Below are 16,785 nucleotides of genomic sequence, written 5' to 3'. Positions count from 1 at the left end.
AGATTTTTTTTTTTTTTTCATCCAATGGAAAAATATGAAAATAAAATTATAAAGGAGAGCCAAATCTTGGAAACTGCTCGGGTAAGGTAAGATACTCATCGTAATTTCTCCGCTCAATTATGTAAGGTTATAATTGTATAATTCACAGATAAGTATTGTTTATTTCAGTGGGTTTGTGATACTGTAAGCAGCCACTTCTATAAGCTCATTTGAAGTTTATTTTAATAGGCTTTTTAAAATAAGTAATGTATAATGTATAATAAATAATTTAAATAATTAGTTATTTAAAATACATTTTTTAAATGATACGTCATTTTAAACTTAAACAGATAAAGTTTAAAAGATACGTTAATTTTATCACCTAAATTAATTCAATGTGTTCAACCTGCTGTAACACTCACATCTAGAAAACATGAAAATTGTAACTCTAACATTGTTTAAGAAACTAATCCCATCTGAATAGGGCTAAAGAGAGCCTTATTTATTGCAAAAACTGGCCGTATACTTCTGTCTCTTTCATATCTAATTTGAATGCTATGTATGTATATATATTATTTGCTTCGTTAATCATTATTAAATCTCATAGCAGGAAATTAAATATATTCCCAGTATATGACAAGCTGCAAGGTGTAAAAAGTATGTTGAATTCCTGGTTTTTAAGAAATCGGTCTGCTACGGTAAGTGGTTGTTGTCTGACTGAAGGTGTCTCTTAAAGCCGTGATGGAGAGTTCAAGCTGTTACACTAATTAGGTGTCTAGAAGGTAGTTATTAACGCAGTGATCCACAGTTGATGTACGACAATCCACTGCTGTTGTTATAAATCGTGACTGAATGCTCTGCTTGGGATGAATTCACAGGTATTTAAAGTTATAAACCGAATGTATAGTGCATTAAGCACTCATTATTGATGCAAGTACAGTGGGGTCCAGAAGTCTAAGACCAGTGGAAAGTGAAAAGCTTGTGTTTAGCATATTTTTAAATTTAATACAATTTTGCTTTTAGAAATGATATTACCAGCATAATAATTTGAGTGAGAACCCTAATAAAAGGATCTACTCATGGACATGGAGGCTTGAGCAAAACCTGATAATCCATGTTGTCCAGCATGATTTGAAAATGTCCCCAAGAGCATCGTGTTTGCTTCAGTGGACGTAAGGAAATCTGACTTTTTGAGTTAACATAGTCAGTGTTACAAATCTTCTTATTTGATTAGTGACCTAGAAATAGTGCAGAATATTAAATATTTCATATTCATTTTACAATTTTTCAAAATCCTAAAATGTTCTGTTTTATCCAGGTTTAATTTGATTTGATTTTCAGTGTGGTCTCAGACCTCACTTGACATATACACTTCCAAAAGAACACAGGTAACATCTTATTAAAGAAAAGTTACATCCAGATTTTAACCATTTGCATATTCTTTCTCGCTTTGGTGCTGTCTTTGTTTTGACATTGTTTTCATGGAGAAGATAGTGTGGAGTGGATCGTCTTTGTCTTGTTCTCCCGCGCTCATCTCTCTTGGTTCAAGAAGATGTGCTCTCATTCGCATATGGGCCCCTGAGGGCCTAAGTCTTTGTGTATAATGTGATTCATACTGCTTAGTGCACGACTCTTTAACCGAGGATTAGAATAGAACCAATCAATTAGCAATGAGAAAGAGAGTGGGGGAACTCAACACTTTTAACTTCAGTTCAGTCTGTTCATAGTTTCCTTTCACTGTATTCTTGGCTGCGTCTTTCCTCCAATTCCCAGCATTTTCATCCTGGATTTTCAAAAGTTTTTCTTATCTTACCATGTATTCCTATTTTCTCTTTGAGTAAATGTGTAGGTGTGAGTAAACATAATTTAATTAGTGGTGTATGCTAAGGCAAGCATCACTATTACTGTTACTGTATTACTGGCCTTAGTGTTCGAACTTACAATTTTGGGCTGGTGGATGATCAAACAGCAAAATAATAATAATAATAATAATAATAGCATTCACTTCAAATAAAAAAATAAACAAAAATAAATGAATTGTTGAGCAAACTTGATGCAGTAAGATTTTTGAGTACTCTCAACAACTCGTAGCATTGCTTTGTTCCGTCAACGTGAATTTGTTTGTCCACCAAATGCAAAAATTCTTGTTGAGAGAGCTACTAATTTCATGTTCAGCTAACTATGAATTCACAATTGGAGAACTTTCATTTTGTCACCATTTCAATTACTTTTACATGAAGTTAACTGCAAACTTGCCTCTGAAGGGAAGTATGTCTTGTAAGGGAAGTCAGTAAATACAATTGTTTGACATAGACACACAAAAGATCTCAACCCTTAACACACAAACCTCAAAAACAACAATCAGCAAACGTCAGTAAGTTAAAAGATGAACTCCTAACATAACCATACAACAATTGACTAACTGTGGTAACAAAAAACAACAACAACAGCATAAATAAAGTCAGCAAACAGCAAAAAATGAGCCTTTAACACTAACCGCATAATTTATACCTGTTGCAATGCATGCTGGGAACGCACAAATCAGCAACATTGTAAGGCTTCAGACATCTCTGTTAGGCTAGTTGGGACAACATTTGGTTTTTATGTACCGTAGATGCACAGTAATTCACATTTCGTAGTATCTGTGACTAAAAAAACATAATCTGGATAAAATGCAATTTCATTTTGTTGTGGTGATGACTGGGGCGAACTGACCATGGGGAGCACCGGGCATTTTCCTGGTGGGCCGCTGGGTAATTTGGGCCGGCGTGCTGCTGCGCAAGTACTGGCCCATCTTACAGGCGATATAAGAAGCCGCCCTGGGCTCCAACATGCCCGCGCGGACCTCATAGCAATGCAAAAATGTATTAAACTCTGCAAGACAAGCCAGTACAATGGCTTTTATTTTGAAATAATGTAATGGCTGGCTTTTATTTTTAAATCACTTACACATCGTAGCGCATATCCGTATGTACGCATCAACTCCGTACCTCGTGTGGCCCTAATTATTTGACATACAAATCACAATAATGGCGACAACTAAATACAACATATTAAGTATAAGATCTATATAATCACTAAATGACAAATAACTGCAAGTTACAACAAATACAATAACAGTAGCGTAAATAAAATTGGAAAACAGTTTGCATAATTTCTTCATATCGCAAAGCATTTCTGGCATGAACAATGCTCACCCCATAAACATGCAGAAGATAAGCCATGAAAAATATTACTTTGTGGCTATTTGAATCTTTGAGGCTTACTTTGTTTAAAGGATAGCAGAAACAGCATTTGTCAAAGTATATAGCTTTTCACTTTTTCTCAAGAATAATCTGGGGAAGGAATTAAAACACTGCAGATATAAAGACGCAACAAACTCACATAAAGGGAAAATATGTGCAATTAATCTTCAAAATATCTGCAAAGCTCTACACTTTAAGCGGTATGTTTATTTATTTATTTTTTTACATATATTTATATATGTACATATTCTGGCAAAATTTGTTTTCACTGATATTTTAAAATAAACATTTACACATAGTTATGTGAGTAATTAACATGAAATTTTAAGCATTGTCATTAGTGGACTACTGTGTGACACTTTCTTCATCTTAACTATTTTAAACCACATTTTATGATCTTGTATAGCTATAAATACATATATAATATATTATTATTATACTTCTTTAATAGGTTGTTTTTAAATCTTTAAAAACTTTGAAGAAATGCTGACTTGTCACACCATTTTACTTTCATGTACATTTTAACCTAACAACTGTATGTTGGAAAAAAATGTTTTCAGACATGTTATTTGTCTGATCTATAAAGTACTTATTTTTAGTGCTTTCTCTAAAAAATCCACTCATCACATTTACAGTATTTTATATGTTTAAAAAATACAAAATTGTTGCACTGGTGGGGCCTGTTGTCATGACTAGCAGTCAATAAAAAATTTTTTCCAACACAAAAATTTGAGATTGAGCCAGAAAATGAAATCAATGAGCTGGTGTGGTCTGTTGCGGGCCGGATTTGGTGGGCTGCTCTGGGCCAGAAAGTCCAGGGCCACTTTTTAGACCCAGTCCGCCCCTGGTGATGACTTTTGTTCAGGCATGGACACTACCTTTTTTTTCTTCTCTGAAAACGCAAAAATCTAGTATCTTAGCCGTCTTCACCCAAGTTGAAGGAGCACTAATGTATGCTGTGTGAATTGCTTTATGAATTCTGTACGTTGTGTTTGTGTAGTTATTTATGTTTGTCTATGCGCATCTCTACGTGTATACGTGTGTATCTGTGTGTACCTCGTTTTATTGTGGTGCTTGTCATTTCTATGGACCTTAAACAGTGCTGCTGTAGAGAGAAAAAACTGAAATTGACATAAGTTTTCAGACTCTTAACTCAGTACTTAGTTGAAGCACCTTTGGCAGTGATTACAGCCTCAAGTCTTTTTGGGTATGATGCGGCAAGCTTTGCACACCTGGATTTGGGGATTTTCTGCCATTCTTCTCTGCAGATCCTCTCAAGCTCTGTTAGGTTGGATAGGGAGCGTCGGTGGAAAGCCATTTTCAGGTCTATCCAGAGATGTTCGATTGGGTTCAAGTCCGGGCTCTGGCTGGGCCACTCAAGGACATTCACAGAGTTGTCACTAAGCCACTCTTGCTCTTGGTCATTGTCCTGTTGGAAGGTGAACCTTCAGCCCAGTCTGAGGTCCTGAGTGCTCTTGACCAGGTTTTCATTAAGGATATATCTGTATTTTTCTGTGTTCAGCTTTCCTTCAACCCTGACCAGTGCCCCAGTACCTGCCACTGAAAAACACCCCCACAGCATGATGCTAGTGCTATCACCACCATGCTTCACTGTTGGAATGGTATTGCGCAGGTGATGAGCGGTGCCTGGTTTCCTCCAGACATGACGCTTGGAATTGAGGCCAAACAGTTCAATCTTCATTTCATCAGACCAGAGAATTTTGTTTCTTACAGTCTGAGAGTCCTTTAGGTGCTCTTTTGCAAATTCCAAGCAGGCTTTCATGTGTCTTGCACTGAGGAGAGGCTTCCGTCTGGCCACTCTGCCATAAATCCCAGATCGGTGGAGTGTTGCAGTGATTGTTGTCCTTCTGCAATTTTCTCCCATCTCATCACATGATCTCTGGAGCTCAACCAGAGTGACCATCGAGTTCTTAGTCACCTCTCTTACCAAGGCCCTTCTCCCCCGATTACTCAGTTTGGCCGGGCGGACAGCTCTATGAAGAGTCCTGGTTGTTCCAAACTTCTTCCATTTAAGAATTTTGGAGGCTACTGTGATCTTGGGAACCTTCAATGCAGCTGACATTTTTTGGTAGCTTTCCCCAAATCTGTGCCTAGACACAATCCTGTCTCTGAGCTCTGCAGGCAGTTCCTTTGTTACTTATGTCAATGTAATATTTCAGTTTTTTCTTTTTCATAAATTTGCACAAATCTGGTTTTTGCTTTGTCATTTAGAGGTATGGAGTGTAGATTGATGTGAAAAAAAAAATTATACTTTTAAGCATTTTAGCATAAGGCTGCAACATAAAAATGAAGGGGTCTGAATACTTTCTGAATGCACTATATGAATTCACATGTATGCTGGTATTATATAGGGAGACTTGAATGATGTTTTATGATGTGTCATAGTTCATATTCTCATATCCTTGGTTTATGCATTTAAAAGCTGTTGATTTTTTTTTTTTTTTATGTATCCGGAAGCAATGAGCATGATACATGTGATCTGTATAATATACATTATTAATATTGCTTCCAAAAATAAAAATACATGTAAGGCTGTTACAGTATTATTTAATATATCAGATGCATGGTGTATTGTTCTGTTGCTTTAATGGTTTGGAATAGATATCAACCAACTTAGGTATGCTGCTTGTTTATGACTATATTCTTTTGAACTCATCTGATCACTCTGTCCAAATAACAGTCCCAGACACCTTAACCTTAGTTAACTTTTTCACTCCTGGAGATTTTATTTGCGTTACAGCCTGATCAGCTTTCATCTTTTGCATTGTTCTCTCAGATCATTACAGTGGCATTTAGTCTTATCCTTAATGAGTCCGCTTCATTAAAAGCAGGCTAATTGGTGTAAACTCCTGCCTAGTCCAGCTGCAAAGTTGTCATGAGGCTGGTGTGTTTGATCAGTAAAGGTCTGACCTAATTTTGATTCTAATGAGGCGTGACATCATTGAAGGTCTTTTGCAGAAGACAGTGCCATTCCTTTCTTAGCAATTATGAATGGAAATAATTAGTACTGAATGTAATAAAGAGCAAATAACAAGGTGTTGCCACTAATTTCTCAATCCGTAATTTATTTATATAGCCTTGATAGTATGTTACTATAGCTAATACATTATAATATAATCATTATAAATTGATTTTTGTAGTTAAATTGTACTTAAGAGTTAAATTGTAACCAAATAAGACCAAGCATGTGACTTTGAGTTGTGTCAGTGTGAATATGTTACATTGTTAATAATTTCCTCCTTTTTTCTTCCTGTAGGAAAGGAGTCTAAATGCATACCCATTCCTGGAGATATGCAAAGGAGATCTGATCCATTATATATGTCCTTTAGAAAATCAGACAGACTTCTGTGTCCCTGAACTTCATGTGAAGAAAACAACTGACGAAACAGAGGAGCATAGATACGCTGATGTCGCAGAATCAGAGACAGGTTTGTTACTCAGTCCAGTAACAGTCCAGTAATAGATCGCAACCTCAAAAGGGTATAGCATTGACTTTACAATTACATTTATTCATTCAGTAGATGCTTTTATTAAATACAACTTAAAGGAATAGTTTACCCAAAAAGGAAAATTCTCTTAAAGGAAAGTTTACTCACCCTCATGCCATTCCAAATGTGTATGACTTTCTTTCTTCTGCTGAACACATACGAAGATTTTTAGTAGAATATTTCAGCTCTGTATGTCCTCACAATGGAAGTGAATGGGTGCCAAAATTTAAAGCTCCAAAATCCACATATGGGCAATAGGGCTGAAACGATTAGTCGACGTTATCGACAATTTCAACAATAGAAAATCGTCAACAAACATTTTAGTTGTCGAATAGTCGTTTGATCTCATTTAACGTAACATGAGATCACATTAAACTCTAATGATGATGTGCGAGAACAGCACTGCAGTTTGTGCCTGACTGAGGAGAGGAAGAATTATACAGCTCACAGTCCAGATGCACTCTAAACTTTCCAAAAAGCTTCAGGTGATGTAGATCACAAAGTATGAGGGAATTAAATTGAAAAATACAAAATACAGAAGCACTCTCATTGTGGAATATGCGGAGCCAGAGCTGCCACTCCGCTGAAGCAGAACTTGCATGTTGAGCGTCTTCAAAGGAAACACCCCGGCATTACATCTTTAATGCAGTTCTATTTAATGTGTTATTAAAGTTCAAATAATACGGAAGCAGATCATGTAAATAACTACAAACTCCGAAACTGGCATTTCTCTGTGCGGTCAGGGCCTCTTCTTTGAGTTGTGCGAATGTCCCGATCTAAGGGGGAGAGACTGAAACTGCACCCAGCTGAGGCACGCTCTGTCGTGGGGACACTCATCCCCTCACGCGTGCTTGCTGCAGCTAGATTATAACATGATGGCTCACGACTTATTATAAATTTGGGTGCGGAAAGACAGAAATCGTGATATGACCTAATGTGATTATCAGACTTTAAAAGAATATGATTTGATTTCAAAGTGAATACACGGCTCTTTTGTATTTTCTCCAAGCACGCAGGGGCTTGTGAGTGTTTCCAGTTGTTGCAGAGCAGTTCACAATCATTAGGCCTTATTGTAAATTTATGACAAGCAATTACTAATGATCAACTGTTGATGATGATGTTGATGATGATACAGTGTTGTTGAAATATGACAGTTTACTTTTAATTGTTTATTTTGTAATACATTGTAGATTATTGAAGGAGTGCACATTTTATTTCCCTTATCTGTTTGAATGAGAAACTAGAAGCAGTGAAGTGCAAACATTTCAAAATAAGAATCCCGATGTATTTCAAAGTTAAAGTGCCTTTAAAATTAAAAGTTCTATTAATCATGAACTTGTATATAGCCTATCCTGTTTTGCTGATAAAAAAACCAGTAATTGAAACCAGTCAATGGCGTCTACCAGTTACCGCGTGTATCCGCTTGTACGATAGCTTAGGGACAAAGCGTAGCTTTATCACGAAGCTATCTACTAGCCAAAAATGTGTCCAAGAATGTTTGTGAGGGTGTGTGTGTGTGGTTAGTACGAGAGAGAGAGAGAGAATAAAGTGAAGGCCCCAAAGCCAATTTCGCGATCGTGGGAGAGGAAGCAGCTGTTATTTTATTACTCAGAGTCACGGTGGACGGCTTGTAAAACGTCCCGCGGTCTTTGATTTTTTAATGGATAAACTCAGTTTGCCGGTCTCACCCGCGATGGCAGAAATGCACAACAGTCCAATGTGGTTGGACCACAATACAGCAAATCAAATTTGTGATAATTAATACCCTAAGTATTAATAATGAGCGGACATGGCGGTCCATAAACTGTACAAGCAATAACCTTGGTACACAAGAATAACACACTATAATATTCTATCTCTGCCCAGACGTAAACCTCTTACTTGAATTGCATGAGGACGCAGAATGTGTGTTCATCCGTCCTTTAACTCCGACTCGGTTCCTCGAGGCTCGGGTGATGACGGGAGGCCGTTTCCTCGCTCTGTCAGCGGGTGGTACGGCTGCTGATTCTCGGCGGGCTGGCGGAGAAATCAGCGACGTTGACTTGATTGAAGTGGGAAGAGAAATCTTTTCTCTTCACTTCTGCAGGCAAACGGATGAAGATGCGGATTGTTCGGCGGTCTCCTTCGGATCCATTAGAGTGTTCGGTGGAACACAGAGTAATCTCAACTCGTCCAGCGAGATGGAGATTGTATGGCCACAGTTTCAAGTCGGACATAACTTCCTTGTGCCACAAGGCTGCACCTGAGAGCAGTGATGAGCTGCGTCTACACGCGGCGAGCAAAGTTGCTGGAAGCAAATCCCGGAAGCATTTCAGAGGTATTTCTACTCCTGATGATGTCATGGTTGAGGGACGTTCTGTTGTGTGCCTCATCCAATAGGAATTGAGAGTTCGATCCTTTAGTGAGCAAGGCTTCATGGGATTTGTAGTCTGTTTTGGACTCCCTTTGTTTGATTTTGGCGCGGATTTTATCAGTAAGATTTATGACTTTTTATGTGGGGGCCTGAGTTAGGTTTTACGACTGTGTTAGGCCTGCCTTTGTCTTCTAACTGAATACATGAGGCCCAACACACTTATATTTAAGATACATTTTCTTCAAGTAAGTTTAAAGATCTTATATGTTGCTTCTCAAGTGAATGCATCTTGATACACTTTGATAACAATAGTATTTTTTGCAGTGAATTTCTTTCCTGAATTAAACTTGATAAAAAGTATTTTTTCCCCCTTTAATTCAGTGAATGTCATTTAGAAGTATTTTTAAAGATGATTTCATCCTCTTTATTGTTAGTAAGCTTAATACAACCTTTTAAGTTGGGGCGCAAGCTGAATAATCAGTTAAGAGCTAATGATTAATCGTTGTTAATTGACGAATAGTCGAATAATCGTTCTAATAATCGTTAGATTAATCGATTATCAAAATAATCGTTAGTTGCAGCCCTAATGGGCAACATAAGAGTACTCCAGACAACTCCAGTGGTAAAATCAATGTCTTCTAAAGCGATATGATAGGTGTGGGTGAGAAATTGGGTTCAATATTTACGTCCTTTTTTACTATAAATTCGCCTCCCTGCTCAGTCAGTCTCCACTTCAGTTTCACTTTAACATTCTTCTTCTGTTTTTGGTGATTCACAGTCTTAATGCATATCGCCTCCTACTGGGCAGAGAGGAGAATTTATGATAAAAATGACTTAAAGGTGCACTCAGTAATTCTAATCCCAATACACTTTTTGTCAAATTCTTCAAATATCTCCTCACAGTCTGCAAGCTGTCTGTCCTGTGGGTGGGCTGAAAAAAAATCTAGTATTTATACACAGCCCTGGCTCTGTAAATGGGATAAAAACAAAGTGGATCAGACCGATCCACACAACACTACTCCAGCCAATTAGCAACAGGGGGTGGTTCTTGCACAGGATGTGGGGGTGGGGGCAGAGCGAGAGGGAAATTCATTAGAAGAGCGACGGCAAATCTGGCTGATGCGAACTTTCTAAATTCCAAGGAGGACAAATGGCTGAGAAACAGATCAAGAGAAAAGGGTCAGATGAATATATACAAAAAAGGATTATGATAAGTCGAGGGCTAGGAGCCGCGTCAACATTGGCGAGGCTTTTCAGCGGTGGAGAGACCTCCGAGAGGTAAAAGGCTTGAAGATGGATGCAGAATTTGGTCTTTTTCTTCTCGATAAGTGGGAAACATAAATTTTGCTATGTTTCACAGCACCCATATATGTTGTTGTGATGTTAGATTTAGTATCAGGAGAGTTGTGAGTGTCTGGAGCTGGTGTGCGTAAAACAGTCTCGCGTGCATGAATTTGGGGGCGGAGCTTCCAAAGGAGCACTGAAGGGAGGGGTGTGTTTGTTTTGGCAGTCGAGTTCGAATATCAACAGTGTTTCTCAGGAATCGCTGAGTGCACCTTTAAATATTGATATGTTTCTCACCCACACCTATCATATCGTGTCTGAACACATGGATTTAACCACTGGAGTCATATGGATTACTTTTATGCTGCCTTTATGTGGATTTTGGAGCTTCAAACTTTTGGCACCCATTCACTTCCATTGTGAGGACCTGTCTTCAAAAAATCTTAATTTGTGTTCTGCAGAAGAAAGAAAGTCATACACATCTGGGATGGCATGAGGGTGAGTAAATGATGAGAGAAATTTCATTTTTGGGGGAACTCAAAATCAAATCAAATCAAATCAAATCACTTTATTGTCACACAGCCATATACACAAGTGCAATGGTGTGTGAAATTCTTGGGTGCAGTTCCGATCAACTTAGCATTTGTGACAGTGATGAGACATATACCAATTTACAATAACATCAAATTAACACAGCACAATTTAAACATCTGATATACACATAATTACACTCAACAATATACAAATAATAACATACACTGTACAGTATACAATACGCACTATATAGATACACATTATTCAATAAAAAAAAATATATTAAAAAAAAATATATATATATATATATATATATATATATATATATATATATATATATATATATATATAGAATGTACAGTATTGTACTGTATTGACATTCAGGCTGTCGGTTGATAGTCGGTTGTTAAGAGAGAATATAATATAATAGTAATATAATTTATGACAGTCAGGTGTGAGATATAAGATTAAGGGTAATAAAGTGCAGTGCTGATGTATTTGATCGTGGGAGATCAAGAGTTCAGAAGTCTGATTGCTTGGGGGAAGAAGCTGTCATGGAGACGGCTGGTGCGGGTCCTGATGCTGCGATACCGCCTACCTGATGTAGCAGTGAGAACAGCCCATGGCTCGGGTGGCTGGAGTCTCTGATGATCCTCCGAGCTTTTTTCACACACCGCCTTGTATATATTTCCTGGAGGGAGGGAAGCTCACCTCCGATGATGTGTCTGGCAGTTCGCACCACCCTTTGCAGTGCTTTGCGGTTGTGGGCGGTGCTATTGCCGTACCAGGCGGAGATGCAGCTAGTCAGGATGCTCTCTACAGTGCAGGTGTAGAACCGTGTGAGGATGTGGCAGTTCATTCCAAACTTCCTCAGCCGTCTCAGGAAGAAGAGGCGCTGATGAGCCTTCTTCACAACGACTTCAGTGTGGATGGACCATGTGAGTTCCTCAGTGATGTGGACACCCAGGAACTTGAAGCTGCTGACTCTCTCCACTGGTGCTCCATTGATGGTGATGGGACTGTGTTCTCTATCTTTTCTTCTGAAGTCCACCACAAGCTCCTTTGTCTTACTGACGTTGAGGGAGAGGTTGTGCTCCTGAAACCAGTGTGTCAGAGTGTGCACCTCCTCTCTGTAGGCTGTTTCATCATTGTCAGTGATCAGACCTACCACCGTCGTGTCATCAGCAAACTTAATGATGGCATTGGAGCTATGTGTTGCCACACAGTCATGTGTGTACAGGGAATACAGGAGTGGGCTGAGAACACAGCCCTGTGGGGCTCCAGTGTTGAGGGTCAGTGAGGAGGAGATGTTGCTGCCTATTCTAACCACCTGGCGTCTGCTTGACAGGAAGTCCAGGATCCAGCTGCACAGCGAGCTGTTTAAGCCCAGAGCCCGGAGTTTCTCATCTAGCTTGGAGGGCACTATGGTGTTGAATGCTGAGCTGTAGTCTACAAACAGCATTCTCACATATGTGTTCCTTTTTTCCAGGTAGGAGAGAGCAGTGTGTAGTGTAGATGCAATGGCATCATCAGTGGAGCGGTTGTTGTGGTAAGCAAACTGCAACGGGTCAAGAGAGAGAGGCAATACAGAGCAGATGTAATCTCTGATTAGTCTCTCAAAGCATTTGCTGTTGATGGAGGTCAGAGCAACAGGACGCCAGTCATTTAAGCAAGTGATTTTTGATTGTTTTGGAACAGGCACAATGGTGGATGTTTTAAAGCATGTGGGGACTACAGACAAAGAGAGGGAAAGGTTGAAAATGTCCGTAAAAACACCAGCCAGCTGGTTCGCGCACGCTCTGATGACGCGGCCCGGAATGCCGTCTGGACCCGCGGCTTTGCGGATATTCACCCGTCGGAAGGATCGGGTTACATCCGCTACAGAGACGGAGAGTGAACTAACCTCTGTAGCTTCAGCCGCGAGAGCTCTCTCCGCGAGGGCGATGTTATTTCCCTTGAAATGAGCATAAAAAGTATTTAGCTCATCCGGGAGAGAGGCAGCGGTGTTCATGGCGGAGTTTTTATTCCCTTTAAAGTCCGCGATGATGTTAATTCCCTGCCACATGCTTCTAGAGTTGGTGGTGTTAAACTGTCCTTCAGTCTTGCTCCTGTACTGGTGTTTTGCGGTTCTGATTTATTCGGAGGGCATAACTGGCTTGTTTATGCTCCTCCGCGTTCCCGGAATTAAAAGCGGAGGTCCGCACTTTAAGTTCCGTGCGAACATCACTATTAATCCAAGGTTTCTGATTCGGATAGATCCGTATTGTTCTGGTCGGAACAACATCCTCTACGCACGTTCTGATGAAACACATTACGCTATCAGCGTAAAGCTCGATGTCGTCATCAGAGGCGGACTGGAACATCTCCCAGTCTGTGTGATCAAAACAGTCTTGTAGCTTAGAATCTGATTGGTCCGACCAGCACTGGATCGTTCTGAGGGTGGGTGCTTCCTGTTTCAGTTTCTGCCTATAAGTGGGCAGAAGCAGAATGGAGGAGTGGTCTGATTTGCCAAATGGTGGGCGGGGGAGGGATTTGTAGCCATCCTGGAAGGGAGAGTAGCAATGGTCCAAAACCTGGTCCCCTCGTGTGTTGAAACTAATGTGCTGGTGGTATTTTGATGCGACTGATTTTAAACTGGCTTTATTAAAGTCCCTGGTCACAATGAACGCGGCCTCAGGGTGCATGGTTTCCTGCTCACTTATACTCCCATACAGCTCCTTGAGTGCCCGGTCTGTGTCGGCTTGTGGGGGGATGTACACAGCTGTGATAATGACCGCTGTGAATTCCCTCGGTAGCCAGAATGGTCGACACAGAAGCATAAGAAATTCCAGATCAGGAGAGCAGAAAGACTTGATAGAATGTACGTTCCTCTGATCACACCAGGATTTGTTGATCATAAAACATACACCACCTCCGCTACTTTTACCTGGTCTTTCGCTCTGTCTGCTCGGTGCACGGAGAACCCCGCGGGTTCAATGGCTGAGTCTGGAATCTCCGCAGACATCCAAGTTTCCGTAAGGCAGATAATGCAGCAGTCCCTTGTATCTCATTGGAAAGAGATCCGTGCTTTCAGAATAGTGGGTAGCGTGGGTCGATTTGCGCGGCGTCTTACTCTGATGAGAACGCCGGCTCTGTTTCCCCTTTTCCTTTTGCGTTTCCGCGGCCGGGCAGCCCAGACAAAGGGCTCCGCTGGCGTGTTTGTAAACAGCGGGTTGGCATTGAGGAATGTGAAGTCCGGTTTACGGTGTGAAATCGCTGAACCAATGTCCAAAAGTGTCTGTCTGTCGTAGACAATAAGGCAGACAACATCCAAGACAAAAAACAAAAGAATTGTGAACAAAACAAACAAAACACTACTATGATGTGTCGGAGCTCGCAACGTAGCAGCCATACTCGGCGCCATCTTGAGTCCAATGTACACGGCGCCCTATAAGCCAGAGAAATACTCTTAGCAAGTACTAAAAAAATTTTTTTCTAGTTCATGTACTTGCATTGTGTATGTTGCAGGCCTTAGGGGCCATTCACAAAGAACACATTCTTGCTTTAAAAAAAGGAAAATGTAGTGCAATGAATGGGATAAAATGCAGGCGTGCCAAGACATGTTTTTAGAATTTGTAGTTCTAATTTGGCACATTGCTTAAAACACAAAACTCCTGAGCGAGACACTGAAAAATAACCAGTTATTGTAATCTAATTACTTTTAGTACAAAAAGTAGAGTAATGCATTACATTTTAAATTCCTGTAATCAGATTAGTCTACATAGTAAAACGATTAAAAGACTGCATACAGAAGCATATTATGTTCATTGAGAATCAAACCAATGACGTTGCCATTGCTAGTGCCATACTCTACCACTTGGGCAACTGGAATATAGCAGCTCTGTGCTTTTGTAGTTACAGACATATACAAAATGATGAATCATGTTGTTGCCACATTCAGTCTCCACTTCTTGAGTCCTCCCTAATTGGGATTTTGTTAGTAGCTCAAATCCCTTACCATTACCATCATTTTGTTTGTTATGAATCTGTCAGTAACACAAAACTACTGTGCTAGCACCTCAGGCTGCATTAAGGGTCATTGTTGGGTGAGCATGCTGCAAAACTTGTCAGCAACATTTAAATGACATGTGACATCATGTGCATTTGAGTTTGCGAAGAAGGCATTTGCATCTACTGCCTTTTTTTCTTAGAACACACTGAAAAAAATATAAAAAAATTGATTTCTTGTTTTATATTTGCTTGTGTTTATTTTAGTAATGTTTTATGGGTCAGTGAAATGATGATAATTTTTTGTCTAGATTTATTACGTTATTGAAAATACATTACAAATGCAATTCACACAAAACAATGACTTGAATACACCTCTATGATGATTATTATTATTTGTTTCTGGAGTCAAAAATGTCATGGAGACAGAAAAAAAAAAATCAAAGTCTAATTAAATGCTGAAATTATATTAAAACAAATAAAATAAAATAAAAATTTTTTGGCATGAGTAGTGCACAATAATATTTTATTATTATTTATTTAAAAAAATAAGCACTGAAACAATTTTATCTTAGCATATGATTAATATTTGAAAAAACTTTTGTCCACTAAATCAAAATCATGTGGTGTAACCAACATGTAAGTAGCCATTTTGATATTCATGTGATCAAAAAAATAACAGCATAATACCGAGACCCTCAAGACTTTCACTGTTTGTTAAGTTTTGAAAAAATCATTATTTTATCATAAAATTAAATATCAATATTTGGATATTTTTATGAAAAGGCACATTTTGTTTAGGTCATGTGGTGGAACCCTAAGAAAACTTCCTGATATTTCTGGCTCAAAAGTTCAAGATATTTTTAAACAATATTTGTTTTACCTTGAAAAATATTTTTGTAAACTTTTTTTACATTAATGATCAAGTTGTGTACATTCTTGTAGTCAAGGTGAAAAGAAAGTATTTTAATACCTTTTAATTGATAGTTACACCACATGACATTTTTTTGTCATGTCATTAAATAAATTTTTTGGTAGAAAATGTTATAAAGGTTTTTCAAAAATTTGTGAAACAAACTTTGACACAAAGATTACATTTTTATGAACTTGACACGTGTTTTATGCTAGACTTTAAAAAGATGTCTAATTTTTTATCACTTCGGACAACCTTATTTGTCCACAACCCTTATGCTGCAATTTTTGCTAGGTCACTCTTAAAAAAAGACATTTTTAATCTTAAGGGACTGTATCCTGTTGAAAAAAAGAAAAGGGAAAAAAAAGCTGATACGTTTTCGAGAGAGGTTTTGGGCACTATTTTGCTGGTCAGGCTGGGAGACAGCATATACCAGCTAAGACCAGCCAGCTTTGCCTAGCTTTAGCTGTTTATTTATTTATTTTTTCCAGCAGGGTTGTAGAAATAAAGGTTTAATAATACCAGTTTAATCCAGAGCAATCACACAGTGCTCACACATTATCTGCTGTATTATGTTTCTTTTATGAGCCAACAAGCAAAAGGAAAACAGAGAAAAATGAAAGGGCATGGCTCAGTTAGAGCTGTAGTAGTTCACAATTCACACTGTGTTCAGTTAAACAAATGGCTGTGAAGATTGATGCTAAAGTCCGAGGGCTGTTTTCTTGTCTGCACAGCCAAACAGAGTCATTACTCTAGTGGCACAACAGCTAAGCTCAGTGTGTGTGTGTGTGTGTGTGTGTGTGTGTATGTGTGTGTGTGCGCGCACGCCTGCAGCTCTCTTAATTAAAGGCCGTTCAATCACAGCTGCTCAGCTGGATCTGACAAGTGCAGGTTGTGAATCAAACTCCTTCATTTGGGGGATTGCAGGGCATTTCAGATCAGTGCTCTGTTTTTCTCTTTCTCTCCATCCATTCTCCTCCT

General features: G+C 39.0%; 1 protein-coding gene across 1 annotated transcript in view; it reads left to right on the top strand.

Annotated features, from left to right (window-relative positions):
* LOC127448626 (testis-expressed protein 264 homolog) overlaps positions 1–16,785 on the top strand; it is a 115,649-nt gene that overhangs the window by 90,739 nt on the left and 8,125 nt on the right. Inside the window, exon 3 of the mRNA XM_051711299.1 lies at positions 6,502–6,673. Coding sequence (XP_051567259.1) covers positions 6,502–6,673 — 172 coding nt within the window. The remainder of the gene's footprint in view (positions 1–6,501; positions 6,674–16,785) is intronic.

This window comes from Myxocyprinus asiaticus, chromosome 12, assembly GCF_019703515.2.
Source record: "Myxocyprinus asiaticus isolate MX2 ecotype Aquarium Trade chromosome 12, UBuf_Myxa_2, whole genome shotgun sequence".
In the NCBI taxonomy this organism is placed as follows: domain Eukaryota; kingdom Metazoa; phylum Chordata; class Actinopteri; order Cypriniformes; family Catostomidae; genus Myxocyprinus; species Myxocyprinus asiaticus.
The sequence above is the reverse complement of the archived record's forward strand: the minus strand, read 5'-3'. Positions and strand labels throughout refer to the sequence as shown.